Here is an 18,326-nt window from a genome sequence, read left to right on the forward strand (position 1 = left end):
TACAGTATCAGTTGGATTATCTGCCCACTTTCGTCAAATATGGTGATGAAAAAGCCTGACATTTTGGCTTAGTCTGCTGAGGTGCTTAAATTACCAGGATTACCTTTAACCATTGACCCATCATTGGTGTTGATATTATCAATTTTCAGAGATTCTCCTGCACAGTTGCTGTGAAATTTCTGGCTGTAATAATGTGCACCTCTGGTGCAACTGGTGGGGCTGTCCCTAACTCTGGAAATCCTGGCAATGAGTCAATCATGGTGTCTCCATCGCAGTAATGCGGCAGCAATAGGAAGTCACCCGGTTTTCTATTGCTGCTTTCCTAGTCACTGGGTTTCTTAGTCTGGAGTTATACTGGCCTATTAGCTGAACGCAGTATAAGTGGAGGTCAACTGTGGTCAAACATGTCAGTAATTTTATGTTGGCCCATTGTCAACAGGGCTTTTGGCCTAGGTTTTGGATCCGATTCCCTTCAGGCTATTGCCTATCCTCTGCACCAATGCCTTCGCCACCATCGGCAGCAAGGGGCTTGTTGGGCGTCATCAGTGAGGAGTAGCTTGGGTCTCTTGGCCCAGCAGGCAAGGGACCCACGTCTGGGCATACCCTTCCCACTCGGGGTGACAATAGCAAAACAAAAGAGTTGATGGCTGGAAGGTTTAGAATAAATCTTGACCTCTGGCATTGCTCTGGGCAACCCTTCAGACCATCGTTCTTCGCCTGCCAAGTCATTACAAAAGGGGAAAAACCATATGCAAATCAGGCTTGGTCCCACCCCCAAAGGGGTAGTCCAGCCCGAACTGCAAGGTCACATCCCTTTTGCACAAGACCACAAGCATCCCCAGACATGTTTCAGCCAGTGGTTTAGATTCATTCGAAACCTTCCACCCATCACTTTTGTGGTCAGTTTGTTTCTCCTTGTGAGAGAGGGTATGCCCAGACGTGGGTCCTTTGCTCGCTGCGCCACAGGGAACCAGGCTGCACCTCACTGAGGAGGTCCAACAAGGCCGAAACATGTCTGGGGTTGCTTGGTTTTCTGTGCAGAGGGGACCTGGCCTAGCAGTTCGGGCTGGGCTGCTACCTTCGGTGGCGGCAGCTGCTGACTGATTTGCACATGGCTGGTCCCCTTTTGCAATGGCGCAGACGGGCTAAAAAACGGTGGTGTGGAAGGTTGCCCAGAGCAATTGCCAGTGGTTTAGATTCATTCGAAACCTTCCACCCATCACTTTTGTGGTCAAGTATCTTTCCTGCAAAGTCTCTTGCTTTAGAGGGGCCTGATATGCCAACATTCTTCACCCTAGGATCCCCCTCAGCCAGGCTCCGATCCTTCTCTCACTCGCCAGCCTCCCTCAATCGGGCTTAGACCAACCATTCAATGTGGACATCCCTCAGTCGGGTTCCTATTTGTCGTCACAATGTTGTTTACTTAACTTCTTCACATCTTCTCTTTTGACGTCCCTCATCCAGGTTCACTATTGCCTTTCAATCACAATTTCCTTATTTGTAATATTCAAGAGGGTCAATGTCTTTTTAAACATCCACAATTTTAGTTAGGTCCCCCTCATCCGGGTTCAGACCTTTCACAACACTTGTCAACTTTGAACAAACACTTCCGAAGTGTAAGCTTATGGCAAGTGCGTGTTTATTCGCCCTATCACAGTTCGCACAGCGTTCCCCCTGCCGGGCGCAAACGCCTCTTTTACAATTCCCGCAATCGGGTTTACACTTTCCACAGTTCACAATTGTCACAATGTGTTAAGGACTTTCGATTGTACAAGGGGTTTGTCTTGACACCTCACGCCAGCCTTCCCTATGGCTTCTTGGTACTTGTAGTTCGCTATGTTTCAGTTCAATACTTAAAAAAAAATAAAAATATTTAAACAATTTTTATTATTATTCTGTTTACTAACATCACAGCACGCCCGACAGTGAAAGTTATAAATGTCCAAACATCATATACATCAACATGTATTTACCACTGCCATCCCCTTCCCCTCCCCCATAACTCAAGCTTACTCCGTTGCACCTTTAGTCCTATTCCTCCAAGGGTGCTCCTCCCTCCATGCTCTCCAGAGGTATCATGTTCGCTTGGACTGGCCTGGGTGGGCTCGGTTAATGTGGCCACTAGCTGTCTCCAGGCCATTAGCGTTCCCACTTCATCATCCTCCCCCCTTTGGCCGCTTCATACCATGCTGCTGTTTCCGCTTCGCCCATTTCAGAAGGTCGTTTCAGTTCCATACTTTACTTGTTTAGGCCAGGGATATCAGCCAGAGACCTCTGAATGAGCTCTCACGTAGCGCAGGACCACTATCTCTGGTACCAAGTTCGTTCACAATAGACCTCTGTATCTTAATCTTCTTAATGTTGCCACTGCAACCTTGAGCTCTTGAGTACAGCACACTCCTGAGCAACCTAGGCAACCTTGAGCCTAACACAGTCCGCCCACTAGCAGGTTCTTCCGACTCACTGGCAGTGCTCAACTCGTTGACGTTTCTTTTGCCGCTGGGGTCAAGGACGGTACCACGAAGGAAACCACGTCTCCCGGCCCTGGCTATCAGTGCAGAAGGGTTCCATGTATGGCTGACATCGGTCACACCATTTGCCAGCCGCAATTCCCGGTCTTATGTTTCTTTGGTCTGAGGCGTCGCAGGTCTGGGTCGAAAACGGCAAGGGTAACTCCCTATGTCTTTTCAGGTCTTGCAGCCTTTCTCCTCCGTTTGAACTGCCGTCCTGGAATAGCTGCTTCCTCGTGCCTTCGGCCATGATCAAAGTGTGGTCCTGTGCTCTGCCTTTTATCCCAGTGAGGAAGGGAAAGGGCAGTCGGGTATGTGTATTTGTTGGCCATTGCCTGACTCTGCCTGACCCATGTGTTGGGACAAGTCAGGTAAACCGCTCTGGTATTAGTCCGTTGTTGCTCACAGTGTGAGAAAGTATTCATATGGGAAATGGGGGTGGGGTGAGGGCAGAGTTTCTAAGTATCCTACTGGGCAGGACGGGGAAAAGGTGTCATAAGCAAGGGGATACCTTGTCTCACCCTTTTCCACTCCCTGAAGACCCCTCATCCAGGTGAACCTCCCGCACTGGTCAACCCCCAGAAACTGGATCCAATAGCGATGGCCGTGTCCTTGCCACCTGGATGACAGATCCTGGGGACTAGTGAGTGAGACACCTTCAGGTTTCTCACACTCCCTAGGGAAGAAGGGACAACATCCTTCGATTCCTCACAATATCAAGTGCCCATTGGTAACAATCCTAATTGCAAAATAAGTGCCCAACTCGTGTTTCACCTTATCATGCTACAAACATACAACACTATGTAACCTTCTTCAGAGAATTGCACAACGGAATAATAAACAAACCTGAGCACAAAATAGAGAAAGAAAAAGAGGAAAAGATTAAAGGAAAATTAGTTTAAAGTATTTACATTTTTATTTATAAAAAAAAGGTACCATTAAACTTACAGAAAGTTTATAACCTAAAAAGTTGTATTTTCCTTAAGCCCATAATAGCTTTTCACATATTACCTAGTTTCTTGTGCCTGATAAGTTGAGCATATATGATTGTTGATCTTACATTATTTTAGTAAATACCAACCGTGATAGTTGGTTATAGTTTTGTTTCTGCTTCTCGTTTAAGCCTGTGAATTATGTACCAGTCATTAATGCCTTGCTTACGTATAATGATTATTTATGTACATAGTTTAATATTAACTATTTACAAACATATTATACCAGATCAAATAAAAACGATGAGTTTTATCTGTAATGGACTTCAGTATTGGTTTAGAATGTAGGCGTTTCAGTATATTTCTATTAATTCTTTAGTTATGTTGAACTTCCTTTCTTGATACTTACAATTTTACAAATTAGGGAGAGAATAAGGGAACTCATGTTATATTATTTATATTTTTTAGATGCCTCAGAGCTTCATGATTCAATTTTGCAATATCAAGGAAGTCGACACAAAGGAAAAGAAAGTAGCTTCTTACCATTAATAAAGTTGAAGTTTGTAAGCATATGGTAGAGACAGAGAGTGTGTACAATGCGTGGTTGAAGACGTCTTCGTAAGGAAAGGACGCCATTATTTTGGCAGTTAAAGCTGTGTAACAACTGTGAAAATAGAAGATGAACTAAAGGTAAAGTGTCAGCGATTGTTTGTCTTGCTTACCGCCATCTTCGAGTAGTATTTTTAGTACGGATTTCAATTAACTTTATGGCATGCATTATTTAAAGAATCTCATATTTTAACAACTATTTCAATCTTATTATTCAGTACACATTATTATCCTATTCAGTTCAAATCCAGGTTTAGTCATAATTGGCTGTAACTTGAGTCCTCCTCTTAAAAGTAACTTTTATAATGTATTCAAAATGTTTCACCTGTAAATAAATCTAATATATATATATATATAATTCTCACAATGTTCTCATACTATGCTTGCAGACAAAGCAAAAACCACTCAAAGCAAAAACGACTCTTAACCACGTAGTTAATTATTGATCACGTAGGTTGTGATATTCAATTCTCAAAGGAGGCCAGCTTTTGCTTGAGAGACGACCAAAGCTTTGAGAGTTTTGTAGCTTGAACCAGCTGACTCACGCCTTCAAGGAAACCCGCGCTGTGATGCGTTTACTCACAGCTCCTACAGCTACCTAAAGCTACCTACGATTGAAACTGAGCGGTCACATTTACATTGGACAGATATGCACCATTAACTTGGACAGAGTGTTGTTAATGGGGCAGCGCCCTGACGAAGGAGCACGTTGGCTCCGAAATGCATTGGCATTCCCGCCCTAAGTACACACTCACGCAAAAGCTGGCCTCCTTGGAGAATTAAATATCATGACCTTCGTGATCAACAATTAACTACATGGTTAAGAGTGGTTCTTGCTTTGAAAAGAGGAGATTACAATTGAAGACAATGACCAGTATTTTTGATATTAACACTTATAAAAAACCATTTCTCTGGAGACCATTTGGTTGTCACCCTGGAAAGGGTACGGTTTGAGAGCGACTGTTTAGCTGGATACTTGTTATCTAGCTTCTTTCCTTTTCAGTCATTTTGTCCAGGTGTCACTGGACTTTTTTCAGTCGGCTCCTATAAATATTAGTACAAATTGGTACGTTATCATTTTTTTACTTTATTTCAATTATCCAGTGGTGCCCACCATTCCACAACGCTTCTTTTTATTGGTTGCTACAAATGGAATCCATTTATCATTGGGCGCAGTGGAGCACCCCCAGAATTTTCTTTTGGGGTTCCCAGATTAAGCACCTTGCACCCATCATCAGTGTTGTAATCGAGTGCTGCAAGTATTACATATTCAAACCTAAGTCACAGGAGAAAAGGCCGGCAGAACCTGATGTGTACCACCAATTTCACTGTGATTGGTTTGAATTGCCCTTTTTTCGGAAAAGTGCTTCTGGTGATACTTTGGTAAAACTGAATGTGCGAGCTGCAAAATTCCATATGTCCACATTTTGCCTCTTGTTACAGTTTACTTGAATGTAAATAGCTGTGGTTTAAAAATGATATTTTGTGGCCTCTTAAATCTAACAGCCGTTCTAACCCCAATGTTATGGGCTATGTCTAATTCCATATTCTCCTATGGTACTTTAGGTAAAAGGTCAACAAACAACTGACGTAGCATCACTTTTGGGTCTTCTCCCTCTACACTTTCCTTCAAATACGTAAGCCGAATATTACCACTCCTATATCCATTTTGCAGGTCTTCATAACTTTCAGAGGTTAGTAGGCTTGTGCAGATAATGAAGTTTCTCAATTTCTGGTAATAATTCATTAATTTCAGTGATGGCTTGTTCATTTGCATTGGCTCTCCTTCCAAATGAAGTGACGTCCACTTGTATTTCTGCTAAATTCTTTGTCATTTCCAAGATCTTGCTGCAGTGGCTTCTGCAAGGTGGTATGGCAAGCCAGAAGAAGGACTCGGACCAGAGGATATCGTTTTCATGTAACTTTATTTAAATACAAATGAAAACCCCTCACTGACCCTATTCTAAAAAGGGAGTTCTCTTCCTAAAATCTATAAACTACGGTACTCGTTGATAGTTCAAAATAAAGTAGTCCTTAGTCCAAACCTATTAACTAAACTGGCCCTACCACTTCCAGAAATGTAAAAGAAAAATAGGTTGATTGCCCTGCATCCTGGGGGTTTCACCACAATCTCTCTAGGCGTCCCAGGAATCCCTCCTGGGTCTTGAAATAGTTGTTCGTGAATACCAGTTTCGCTCAAAGAACTACAGTCTATAAAGGGTTCCTCAATAGTTTACCCAAAATTAAAATAAACAGTCTCAAGTCCCTGAAACACAAAATGTCCCCATTTCTTTTGGTGGTGGGATATTTCCCTGATCCCTCTCCACTATTTTGGTTGCTCCCTCCCCACTTAAGTCAACCGTTTGGTGCCTCCAAGCTCCCCTTGTAGCTGTTTGCCTTACTTATTGGGACCCTGTGGCTCATTTGGGATCGTCTGTCCCAATGTCTTCACTTATCTCTTGGTTCTCCTGGGTCCCCGACACCCTTCTGGAGGTTCCTGTGACTTCTTTCCCTCTATTAATTCCTGGGGTCCCTATGATCGGTCTGTAGGTAACTGACCCTGCTCTTGCTCTCGTAGTTCATGGGGGTCCCTGCAACCCTTCTGAGGGTATTTGAGAACCCTTTCTGGTTATTTTAACCCTTTGGGGTCCCTGTGACCCTTCTGCTAGTTTATGTTGCTTGGATTTCTCGGGCTCCCGAAACTCGTCTCCATCTCTTGGCTCTCCTCTCTTCTCTGGTACCAGCTCGGATGGGGTTGGGGTAGTCCTTTCCTCCCCCCTCTCGCTCATTCCTAGCCTCCCTCCGATAGGAGCAACCAGTGTACCTGCTGCCTTGCAGGGTTTGCGCCCCAGTCCCCAGCTGTGGTAGTGTTCTCCAGGGCTCGTTGCCCTTCAGTACTGGAAGCAGTATTTTGGCGTTTTCATGCTGGTTGGCTCTCGGGTTGAGAGCGGAGAACCCGGCTCTCCCTTCGTTCTCAGATCTGGCAGCGGTTTTCTGGCTCTGGGCCCACCACGTTGTGTACGTGGTCACGCCTCCAGGTATGGTACACTTTACGCAGCCTGTGCCTCTCAGGCCGCGCACCTGAGCTCTGCCGGGTGGCTGTCTCCTCCCTTGGGTGTCGGCTTTGTCCAGGGCTAAAGCTAGCTCTGCTGTCCTGCGCAGTTCTACTCCTCGCCGAAGTTCTCACGCTGGAGGCTCACCTCAGCATATGTTTTCTCCTCCTCTATTCAAGGGTTGTTGGCCCTTTATTCTCGCTCCGAGATGGAAAAGGGGCAGACTGTCCACCACCGGCTGTAAAGCCTGTAGGAAGTTCAGCACTACCTGGAGCCAAACACAGAGGGAATGTCAGTGTTACCTTGAGTTGAAACACAGATGTGAGGTCAGTATTCTTTACTCCGATGTAGGCAGATAATACTTTAGGTATAGGTAGATCCCCAGGGGAAGAGAGTCTTTGTCCCTTGAAGAGGAGTCACCCACAGTGGGGTCTCGCCTCCTAAACCCCTAGTGAGGGGTTTTTACTGAGCGGGCTCACCTCCCTAGCCTCAAAGGGGGTGACTGCCCCTACGGAAGAAGGGACAAATTCCTGAGATTTGTCAGTGGAGAAACATTCCATTAAGTCTTCCTTAGTAAAGGACAATAGAATTGTCGAGGAGAGTGTGCGATTTAAGCATTCATCAGCCAGGTTTAGTTTCTCTGGACAGGGGACATCCAGCATACTCCAGTAAGGTGCCCTAGGTTGTTTTCTTAGTTTTGCTTGTGGATTCTGCCTTGAATTCAGGGATAAGAGCTCAAACAATGTAATCACCTTTAATATGTGTTAACTGCTGTCAGTATTGACAACAGTGTCATCTTATTTGACAATATTGCTTTTGTAATCATAGCGATTATGAGAATGTGCTCATGTCCCAGTTATGTGGTCTTGAGCAGTTCCCTTAACTAGCAGTCAGATAGCAGGGCCCAGTCAGTCTCTTCCCCTTAATATGCCAGAGGACCCATTTGCTACCTGCAGTACCCATGTCTTACTCAACTCCCACAAATGAGTGCAGATCTCTTCTCTGGGCTCTGACATTTGTCCCATGGGCTCAGACGCGGCACCCGCCTCTCAAATGAGGGGCTTCTGCAAGCGTCTAATCCAAAGCTTTTCACCACCAATCTTAGGGCGTCTTAGTGTGGTCTCCCTCCGGTTCTAGAACCAGGCTGATCGCAGCAAAATCGGCATTCAAACTACGCCTACGTTCAATTTTTGCATTGTGCCGTTAGGATTCTTTTCGGTTATCCTCTTCTCATATTTCCCCCCCATCTTGCTCCTCTAAATTGGTTACCTGTTCAGCATTGCTGTGAATTCCATCGTTATTGCTTAGTTTCAAATGTATTCATGCTCTTGCCCCACCTTAACTTTGCTCGGATTTCTCTTTGCCCTCTCACTCGCAATTTACGTTTTTCCCCAGTTCCTTCTTTCTGTACCTCATCCTCCTTGTGCTGCTTCTCACTTCAGTTCCTTTCAAATCCTGGCTCCAAAACTTTGGAATTCTTTACCTTTTGATATTTGTTTTTGTTCCACACTTACCCAATTGAAAAAACGCATTAAAATCTATTAAAGAACTCTTTTCATGAATAATGTCCTTGGAACGTAATCCTTGATTTAGATCTGTTTTTGTTTTCTTTTTTTATATCATGTTGCACTGCTTCTCCTTTTCTGTGAAACACTTTGGATGAAAGCACTATTTTACTATTGAACTGATTAATGCTTAACAAAAGTCTTACTGTATATATGTGAATAGGTTTACTTACCCTGTAATTCTAAATACTGTGTTAGCTGTCTTAGAGTTTATAATAAATAACATTGTTTTAATAAAACGACAGTGTATAAAGTGTATTCTTGACTACAGGTGTGCCTTGAGGTCTTTGTAGTTACCTACAGCCCTTCTCCCTCCTAGACCAAGCCTGGCTGCTTAGCCATAGCTACCAACCGTTTTGGGTGGTTCAGGCCAAATCTAAGAATTGGAGCCCTGTACCTCCAAGAGTGAGCCTTCTCTAGTCCTACCATAGGTGGACTTGCGTAAAACTCCCTAACAGTCTCACCAACCAATACCGCACAATTTCTGCAAATCGCCTGCACCGTCCTTCCTAGATCTGGTCTCTGTCTCCTCCTTGGTCTTCCTCTGACCTCACCCGAACAACCCACACCTTCCCATCTTCTGTCCATGGTTTCGTCGTCACCTACTCTTCTCCCATTGTTCTTTCCCCACTGGTTCCCTGGGTCAATCGGTTCCCCATCTTCCCCATGCTGGAGGGTTCACAAAACTGGTGAGTTTGTAAAAAGAGGGCTAAGGCCAGCACCTTTTCGTAACACAGGACTGCTGGCTTTCATCAATGACCGCGAGCGCGGAACAATGCTCCTATGGTTTATAGGATAGGTGTTTGAAATACCAATCAATAGAGGGAAAGAACACAGATTATCTGAAAAATGATAGGTATTTTTTTAATTCAGATACTACAACTAAAGGAGTACAAAATATCAAGAATACTGAAACATATGTAAGAGATTGAAACTGAAGTACTTCTGCATAATTATAAGATAAATTAAGGAATTTGTAATACATATTTGATATGATATAGCAAATATTGAGTAATTAATGGTTTTTACTTGAATCAGCAAATGATGCAAAAGAGAATCTATGTGAAACTAAATTGCTTCGATTTACCTTCAAACAACTTGAAAAAGTAAAAATAGAATAAGACAAATCAAGGTTAAATATATAGTGCATTCTGATACTAGAAGGGGATTTAGAATTTACTAAGACATGTCCTCATTAGGGAAGAATGGTCTACTGCAGAATACAGGGACTAGGAATTCCTATGTGCAAATTAATAAAAATGAGGGAACCTTACTAAAATAATATGAAAGCGGGGCAGCAACAAAATTTTAAAATTACACAGCACACATCTGCAGATTATAGTCGATTTGAAATAATGGAGAGTTATTGTCAGAAGTTCACATCCAATCTTATCTTTATGTGTTGTCTTCTGTTTGTCATTTTGTTCTTTTCAGTTTTGTGATGTGACAAGTTATCATCTGAAATGTATGTTGAAAGAATTCTAAGAATTGGTAAAGTAATACAGCTCTGAAGGAGCTCATAACCATGTGAAAACTCCATTGTGTGAAACACATGTAGCGCAAGTTTGTAGAGTTGTATTCGGCTGGAATATATGGCCAATTATGTTCGGTTATATTTGGATTTAATGCAGAATATACATATAAAGAAAGTAGGTTGTATTATTGGCTGATGTTCAGATGTATTTAGTTTCAATATATTGAATGCGTATAAGGAAAGTCAGTAGGTTGTATTTGTACATATTGTTTTAAATAGATCAATGAGATCATTAATTGTATTATTGCTAAATAAGGAGTAGTTGGCACTTAATTATATAGTGCATAAAAGAATGAGAAAGGTTTCATGATTTAACGTACAACACTTAGAGGTCTGGTGTAGGACATCATTCTCCATGCTGCTAATCGAATTTATACATTCTAAAAACAACTTGTATTACACACTTGAAAGATAGAGCGCAAGCAAACCCATGGTAAGACCTGGAGTATGTTCAGTAGTAAACAAAGAAAACTTAAGGAATTGAAAATGGGTTGTGGTGAACATTCAGGAATAGTGCAAATTAAAAGAAGATGAAAGCATAGGCAAAATGGGAAAAGGAATAGCTATGGAAAAATGGGGGAAAAAACATTAACACTAACCACAGGGGGCAAGTTTTGCAAGTTTGTTGTACGACTTGCAACAGAAAAGACAGTTGCATTTTAGAAGGTCGGTTTTCAGCAATCTATTTACAGGTCGTCTCACAATTACATGTGGCCTTAAGAATATGGAAGTGTGTTTGAAGCGTACGTTTGAAACTGGCAGTAGGTGCTAACAAACTTGATTCCATTTGCTTTGCTATACATTTTTTTTATTTTTTACAAATTGCTCGATTCAGAATCTTCATGGGTGATTGATGTTTCTATGACTGGTGCCTTAGGTTGGGTATATCCAAATATGCCAATTTACAAGTATTTTTATTCATTCATTCAGCTTGGCATAATATAAGCTTGCACGTTTTTGCAAGTTGTGTAAAAAAACAAATAAACAAAAAAATGAAAAATATGTATGTAACAAATTATTTGGCAAACTTATATTGGCATCACCACTTTGATTTTGTGTTTTCATAGAGGTTATGTAGCGTCCTTACTATATGAGCCATGATGCTTAGCTTGTGCAGTGACGGCTGTCTGTTGAACAGCACGATGTCCCCATCAATGAGGTGCCGCTCCACTGTGTCACCGTACTTCAGCTCCTGTGCCATCTTCTCACGGTTCCCATACTTCAGAAACCTGGCAGAGGGAAAAGGGTCAAGAATATGGAATAAAAAGAGTACAGTAACTTGGAGATAAGTCAGAAGAAGACAATGCCGGGATAGATGGAACAGAACAGGTTCTAGCAAACACAAAGGGAAGATGAAAAATGCAAAGATCAAGAATATATGACAATAATTCAAAATAAGGAATAAACTACAGCCAAGGCAAATCGAGGGTGGAGTAACACAGTTACATAAAGAGAAATAAAAGGGAAACATGGGGCAGAGCAGGCACAGACGCACCTTTTCATCTGCATGTGCCTCTGCTGAATGAAGTTGGCTCCGGGATGAACATCCGGCCCATTCTGAATTAGTGACCTCATGAAGTGGATGTTTGCTTTGTTGACCTGGAGCAAAGTAAGAAAGGTGGTGCTCATTAAATCTCATCTATTAGTATACTCACTAATGATTTACAGGTAGTAGGCAGTGTAAAAAATCCAACGGATCCTCGACTGAAACCCCAGCCTAAAGTCTCCTCCCAGGTGGCTTGGGAAAGGCGAACGCTTCCTGATCAAAACCCTATGGGTGGTGTACTGCGGGAGGATCACCTGGGAGGAGAAAGGGCCCAGGGTGGTGAAGAGATTCCGTGGGACAAGACACAGTATTTTTCCAAGACACTCCCCAGTGCACCTAAAGAGGTAATGGCTTATTGTCCTTTTAATGTTTCTAAGCCTCACATTAAATCCAAGATTGTGAACCCCAAGGTTATAAAATCTGAGAAAACATTATTAAAAGAAAGATCTTTTTGGGTATCACAAATTAAAATCCTTCCTCAATCCCAAGGGTACAATGTAAAGGAAAATGGAAATCTATTCAATAAACAATCTTCCTCTGTAACATCTAATTCTCAAAGCCCCCCTCTTAACAACTTTAAGGGAATAAAATCTACAATTGCAAGTAATTCAAATAGTGGAAAAACTAACTTTGTTAAAAGAAACTATAAATCCCAGAATTATAGAAGTACTGAAACAAAGAAGAGATATGTAGATGCTGTAGCCAGGCAATCAAGCCTAGTAGCCATTGTAGTAGTCAGGTAATTGTGGCTAATAGCCCACACTTGAAAATGATTGCTGAATCTGGGAGGCATAAATGACTCTTTCAGGTACAGACAGAAGAAAGGAGATGGAATGTTGGCTGGAGTGCAGCTGTAGTAGTAGAAGCAGGGAGATCGGCACAAGACTGGCAAACCATGCAGAAGTGAGAGACGCCAGAATGTGGAGACAGCAGATTTCATCTGCAAGTTCTGAGAGAGTCCTGTTCCCCCAAAGTCTGAAGAGCAGAGGCTGTGCAGCAGAAGCCGTGCAGGAGAAACAGTTTTCTCAATTTGAGCCTGATTGCCGAGCTCTGGACGTGCAGGAGACTAAGGCAAGATGTAAGTGGCAAGCCGAGGATCTCGGGAGCAAAAGAAACTCCCAAATCGAGAGGCCGGACCAGAGACACCTGTTCAGGAGAAGGGTGTGCGTCCCGTGCAAGCCAGAAGCAGTAGAAGTTGCAGTGGAAGTCGGCAAAGCAGTGCAACCCGCAAAGCAAGTGTCTCAGAAGCTAGTGAGTGAAGCACGACGTTCCAACACATAGTGCAAGCCTTGCCGGTAACTGTATCCAGCTCCTTATTCACTTGTGTATGACATTATGCGAGCTGAAGCTGTTTGTTGCATTCAAAGTGTTAACAATGGCAACGTAGTACGTGCGTATACCGTGAAAGACACGATACTCGTGTGAGAAGCTAAAGTACTGAAATTCATTGTTCCCATATTAAAATACTCTTGCTGTCTAACAGTGGTTGCGTGTGCCTAATTAAGGAGAGGGAACGCTGATAGAACCATTACAGAATACCTAACCTCGACAATACACAAGTTAAAAGTTATAAAGTCTGAAAACTACATCAAAGAAAGGTTGAGTGCCTAATTTTGTTTTAAACTGAAAGACTTAATCTTATATTCTGATATACCTTTAATTTCTACTAAGTAAAAACCATAAACTGTTAAAGAGAAAAGCATTACCCAAGCCAAGAGGCAACCCCTGTTAATAGTGAAAACAGCCTAAGTGTTAAAGAGACATCCAGCTGAACAGTGAAGTTAACAACGAAGTGGCTTAAATTACAAGTGTACATGCATTACCTCAAGCTAGGACAGTGGCACCAAGGGTTCTGGGTAATTACTTGGGCTGATAGCAGTCAGAAAGGTGTAAGGAAAGCTGGGAAAGGGGATTTGGTTGCTCATAACAAATATTTCGAAGTAGAGACAACCTGTGGTACCAAGACTCTGGAAGCATGAGAGAATCGAGTCTTAAGGGTCAATTCAGGTTGGTTTTGTGACAAGAGGACAAGAAAGGCAAAGATTCTGCCTCTTTTTTGGAAAAGGTTATTAAAAAGGAAGAGTGCTGTGCCTACCTGAAGAGGTTGAAGTTCATAAGAGTATCTTGTCGAAGACTGTCTAACAATTAAAAGTATTGAAACTGTGGTAGTAGGTTGAAATGCTAAAGACATGGTGGTATATCCAGTTGGGAGGGGATACAATATTGCAGCAGACTGAATCAAGTAAATACTGTGGGACAAAAGTGGCTGTTCTCATAGTAAAAGCCAGTAGAAGTGTAGTTGTTGAAGAAGCAGGAACACTAAGAAGCCATCCTGACAAGTATACCAATGTACATATTAAGACTGTAACTGAAGAAGTTGTTTAAGAGCTCTGTATTATTGACGGGGAGAAATATTCAATTTTCTTTTAAACTGTGGCAAGCTTTCTGGAAGAAGAAACTTATTGTCATAACCAGGATTACCATTGGTGCTATATCCTTCTCTGGAAGTTTAATGTGGATCTTTCATCAAAGAATCAAAACTTGTCACCAGTGGAACTGTGTTTGTTGAACTTTGGATTTTTTGGAACTAAAAAGAACTGGTTCAAAACCTTTCTTTTCTTTGTTGAACATTCTGAAGTTAACTTGAATCCTGGGGAAGGGCTAAAGGTTAACTTTGATTCCTGGGGAAGGGAGTTTACCCAGGATAGGGAATGGCCATTCAAACATAGTATTAATACTGTTGGTTATACTGGATTGCCATTTATTTTATTTGTGTGTTTTGTTTAGTGTGAGGGCCAGTTATCCTATGTTAGAAGGTATTCCTTTAGCTTTAGTTAGGCAGGGGACTCCCTCAATAGGGTATGGATAGTGAGGCATTTGCACATCTATTTTCTTTAATAAAACGGTATATTTTGATAATCAACAAACAGTTGTCCGCCTCGCATTACTGACCCCTCACAGCAGTTTTTAAGCATTCAAAGTCACTTCCCTTAGCCTGCAGTGGGCCCTATGAAACCCAACTACAAGCAGTTCAAAGGGCAGCAGCCTTCACCACATGCTAGAATCTGAACCTACAGCTTGCACACAAAATAATACATACATGTATATAACTGTGGGTGTTTATATGGGGAGACCCTTAAGCTATTGCACAGCATTGTGTATGTCTGTAATGTCTCATGAACACTGTGTAAGATAAATGTGTATGGTATTGCTTTTAAAAGAGGTTATCTGTCTGTATAATGCTTATTTAACAAAATGCATAGAATATTATGTATACCACTAAGCACCTCATTCACGTTCCGATTATGCTCATTTTCATGCACTTTACTAAGATTATGACATTCTCAACATTTACACAGCACTGTTATGACAACATATAATCACGTGAATGACGCACAGTGACTCGAGACCCGGGCCATGACAGTTTTGTAATGGGCATTCTATTTAGCTGTAGCAGGATGTGCCTATCCATGGAATAGTATCAAGCAGCTTGGAAAAATCGATAATACATTTTCAAAAGTTCACTCAAGCATGGAGTGCACTCAGCATTAATGCATCTAATTGTGACTATCCAACGTGTGGTTCGACCTTGGATAGGGTAATTGACCCTGGATAAATTTATAATTATGAGTCGTTCACTTATTTGTACTCGCAGAGTCACAATGTATATTTGAATTTATCCTTTATTGTCGCATTAGCATAGGCATAATAAACCAACTTGCTATGCTGGGATTCAAGTATGAGTGCAAACTGCTAATATATGCAGACAAGGCGAAACATCTCAAGATAGATGTTGTTAGGTGTGTATCATGAACACAAAGAACAGACTTTTGCATAACAGAGGTTCTATGTGATATTTCTGCGTTTTAAAGGCCGAACACAAAAATGACAGTTTTTTCTGCCCATTTTTGTGTGGCCCTTAAAATGCCAAAATATCCTATTCCAGATCTCTGCTCCTCCACCCCCGCCCTCTCCCGTCTTTCCATTAAATTGGGATGTGGGGGAGGATATGACCCCCCCAAGCTTGTCATATCCTAACCCAACACCCCAGCCCCTGCCCAATACACACTCAATCACAAAACACACACTGCCAAAACATTAAACACTTAACTCATGGGATGCTCCTTTCCTCACTTGCTCGCGCCTGTCAGCCCCTGCACGCACTTGTGTGCAGCAGTGGCTTGCCAGTTCGATTTAGAAAGACCGCTCTGTGCAATCACTGGTCTTTCTAAACTGATCTCTTGTCCCCCCCAACCCCCTCCCCCCCCGAGTAATATAAAACAATTGTTTAACTTGATACCATAACAGAAGGTTCTGTTTCCTTTAAAACTTGCACTTTGGTACCTGGTGTTTTCATGTTAAGCAACAAGAAAGTTTCAAAACTAGTCATGCTGCCATGTCCCTCTGACTGGGCATGGGTTTTGAACAATAAAGAGAATTAAAGGGTGCCGGTGGCAGCGTACCCACACCCTTCCGAACCTCCAGACTACAAGTATGCCTGCAGGGACCGTTGGTCCCGGCAGGTCTCACCTGCCAGGGGCACTGGCCCCTGCAGGCATGGTTTTCATGCAAGCACTGGCACCATTCGCAACGGTGCCGGTGTTTCCATGTCCCCATTCCTGTGGGGAATCGAAAACTACACTTTCCGCTGCCTGACATCCCGGGCCGCCGGGACTTGTAATGTCCCGCTGTAACCGGGATATCAGGCAGTGGAACAGTGTTACGAGTTCGGCGGCAAACCGCTGGTAGTACCGGCGGGTTACCGCCGAACTCATGAGGCCCATATGTGGGTTGACATTTTCAGATATTGGGAATCTGTATGACAGTCGACCTATTTAGAGATGGAATCTTCAATAAACTAAACCAACTTCGAGAACAAGGTGAGATGAATGCGTTAGGGATATATATTACATGGACGCCGTAGCGTCCATGTAGTTATGGTTAAGTTGGTGTTTCCATAGGAAGAGCATTTTTTGGGTGGCTTATAACTTCGCTCTCTCTGGACGAATCCTCACCAAACTTTGCAAAAAAAGTATATGGCCCACTCTGATTTTTCCGCAAAGTTTGGAGAGGTTTGGTCCAGGACGGGGCAAAGTTATAGGGGGGTCCCAAAACTTCTGTTTTTTCCCATAGACATAATGGGAAAAAAAACTTTCCGCACGCCTACAGCCCAAACCGCTGGACGGATTTACACCAAATTTGCGGCAGGAGCGGGGGCTTGCCCCCGAAAGCGTGCTTTTGCAAATTTGGTGTAAATCTGTCCAGTATTTTTTTTTTTAAATGACCAAAATGTAAGGCAAAAAAATTTGTGATATCTCCGTTCGCTTCGCGGACGGACTTCCCGGTTCGCTCCGCGGACAGTGCCCTAATTGGCCGGTCGGCTTGCGTGATGTCCGCGAACATGCGACGTGTTCGCTGATTGGACGGCGTGGAGCGCGTCAGATTTTTTGTGGCGCCCGCCATCTTGCATTTGCCGACGACCGCGGACAGCGTGGTGAAACCTGGATTAAAAATTGTATTTAGTGGAGTGTGTTGGTGTGTAAGAGTGTTTGGGGAGGGTGGGGGGGAGTATGAGATAGGTTCAATGTTCTGTTTTTTTTATGTGCTAGATGCTTTTGTTGTGTTAGATTTTTCTGCGGACAACACGGCTGTTCTGAAATGTTTGTAAATAAACAGAATGGATTCGGTGTCAAGTTGAAAGTGTTCTAAGAAGACTCGTGGGGTCCTGGAATGTTCGCAGACGTTTTCTGTATTGTTCGTTGTCAAGCTGAAAGTGTTCTAACACTACTTGCGGTGTCCTGAAATGTTCGAAAATAAACAAAATGGGGGTGTTCTGAGGACGTTCTCCGTATTGTGTGCCTGCTTAACTGTATCCAATGAGGGAATGGCACAGAGAGTGAAGTGGAAATGGTAGAAGGGCTGTATAAGAGTTACGTGGTCCGCGGACAGGGCGTGCTACATCCGGGGTTTTCCAGCAAATCCAGCATGGAAAGAAGATTGTAGGGATCAGCCAATCAGATGTTGAGGTTGTGGATTTGTGTTCAAAGAGACTGTGTGTAGTGAAGATGGCAGAAGTGGAGAAAGTCAGGGTGTTGGTGCTTGGAGATATGTTTGTGCATGGTTTACAACAGTATGCTCAATGCAGGCATGTTGCAAATAATTTTGATGTTAAAGGAGTGGAGGTGGTGTGGAGCACTGTGCCTGATTGCAATGTACAGGGAATTGTACAAGCTTGTGAAGATATGGGCAGGATGAACAGTCCCCATGTGGTAGTTTTGCACTATGGTGCTTTCCATTTGGGTTATATCAGTGCCCCTACTTTGTTGGCAGATTTGGAACACTTGGTTCAAGCAGTAATGAACATCCTTCCAAATGCCAAAGTATTTTTTTCTGGATTAGTACCTAGGGCAATATGGGACAATAGTTCCGTTTTTTGTCCTCAGCAAAACAATGCTAGGTGTGTAATCAACCGAGGCATGTGTGCCTTCATGCTTAGAGCTGGTATGTTCTTCTGTAATAACGAGAATATTGATTCCAGTAATGCTATTTTAAAGAAGATGGCATTTCCTTAGCTTTT

The 18,326-nt window shown here is 42.8% G+C and overlaps 1 protein-coding gene across 1 annotated transcript in view; it reads right to left on the reverse strand.

Annotated features, from left to right (window-relative positions):
• Positions 1 to 18,326, reverse strand: part of POLR3A (RNA polymerase III subunit A) — a 1,042,059-nt gene that overhangs the window by 773,897 nt on the left and 249,836 nt on the right. Inside the window, exons 9-10 of the mRNA XM_069611006.1 lie at positions 11,699 to 11,802; positions 11,291 to 11,432 (exon numbers count right to left, since the gene is read on the reverse strand). Coding sequence (XP_069467107.1) covers positions 11,291 to 11,432; positions 11,699 to 11,802 — 246 coding nt within the window. The remainder of the gene's footprint in view (positions 1 to 11,290; positions 11,433 to 11,698; positions 11,803 to 18,326) is intronic.

This window comes from Ambystoma mexicanum, chromosome 8, assembly GCF_040938575.1.
Source record: "Ambystoma mexicanum isolate Mex_15411 chromosome 8, UKY_AmexF1_1, whole genome shotgun sequence".
NCBI lineage: Eukaryota > Metazoa > Chordata > Amphibia > Caudata > Ambystomatidae > Ambystoma > Ambystoma mexicanum.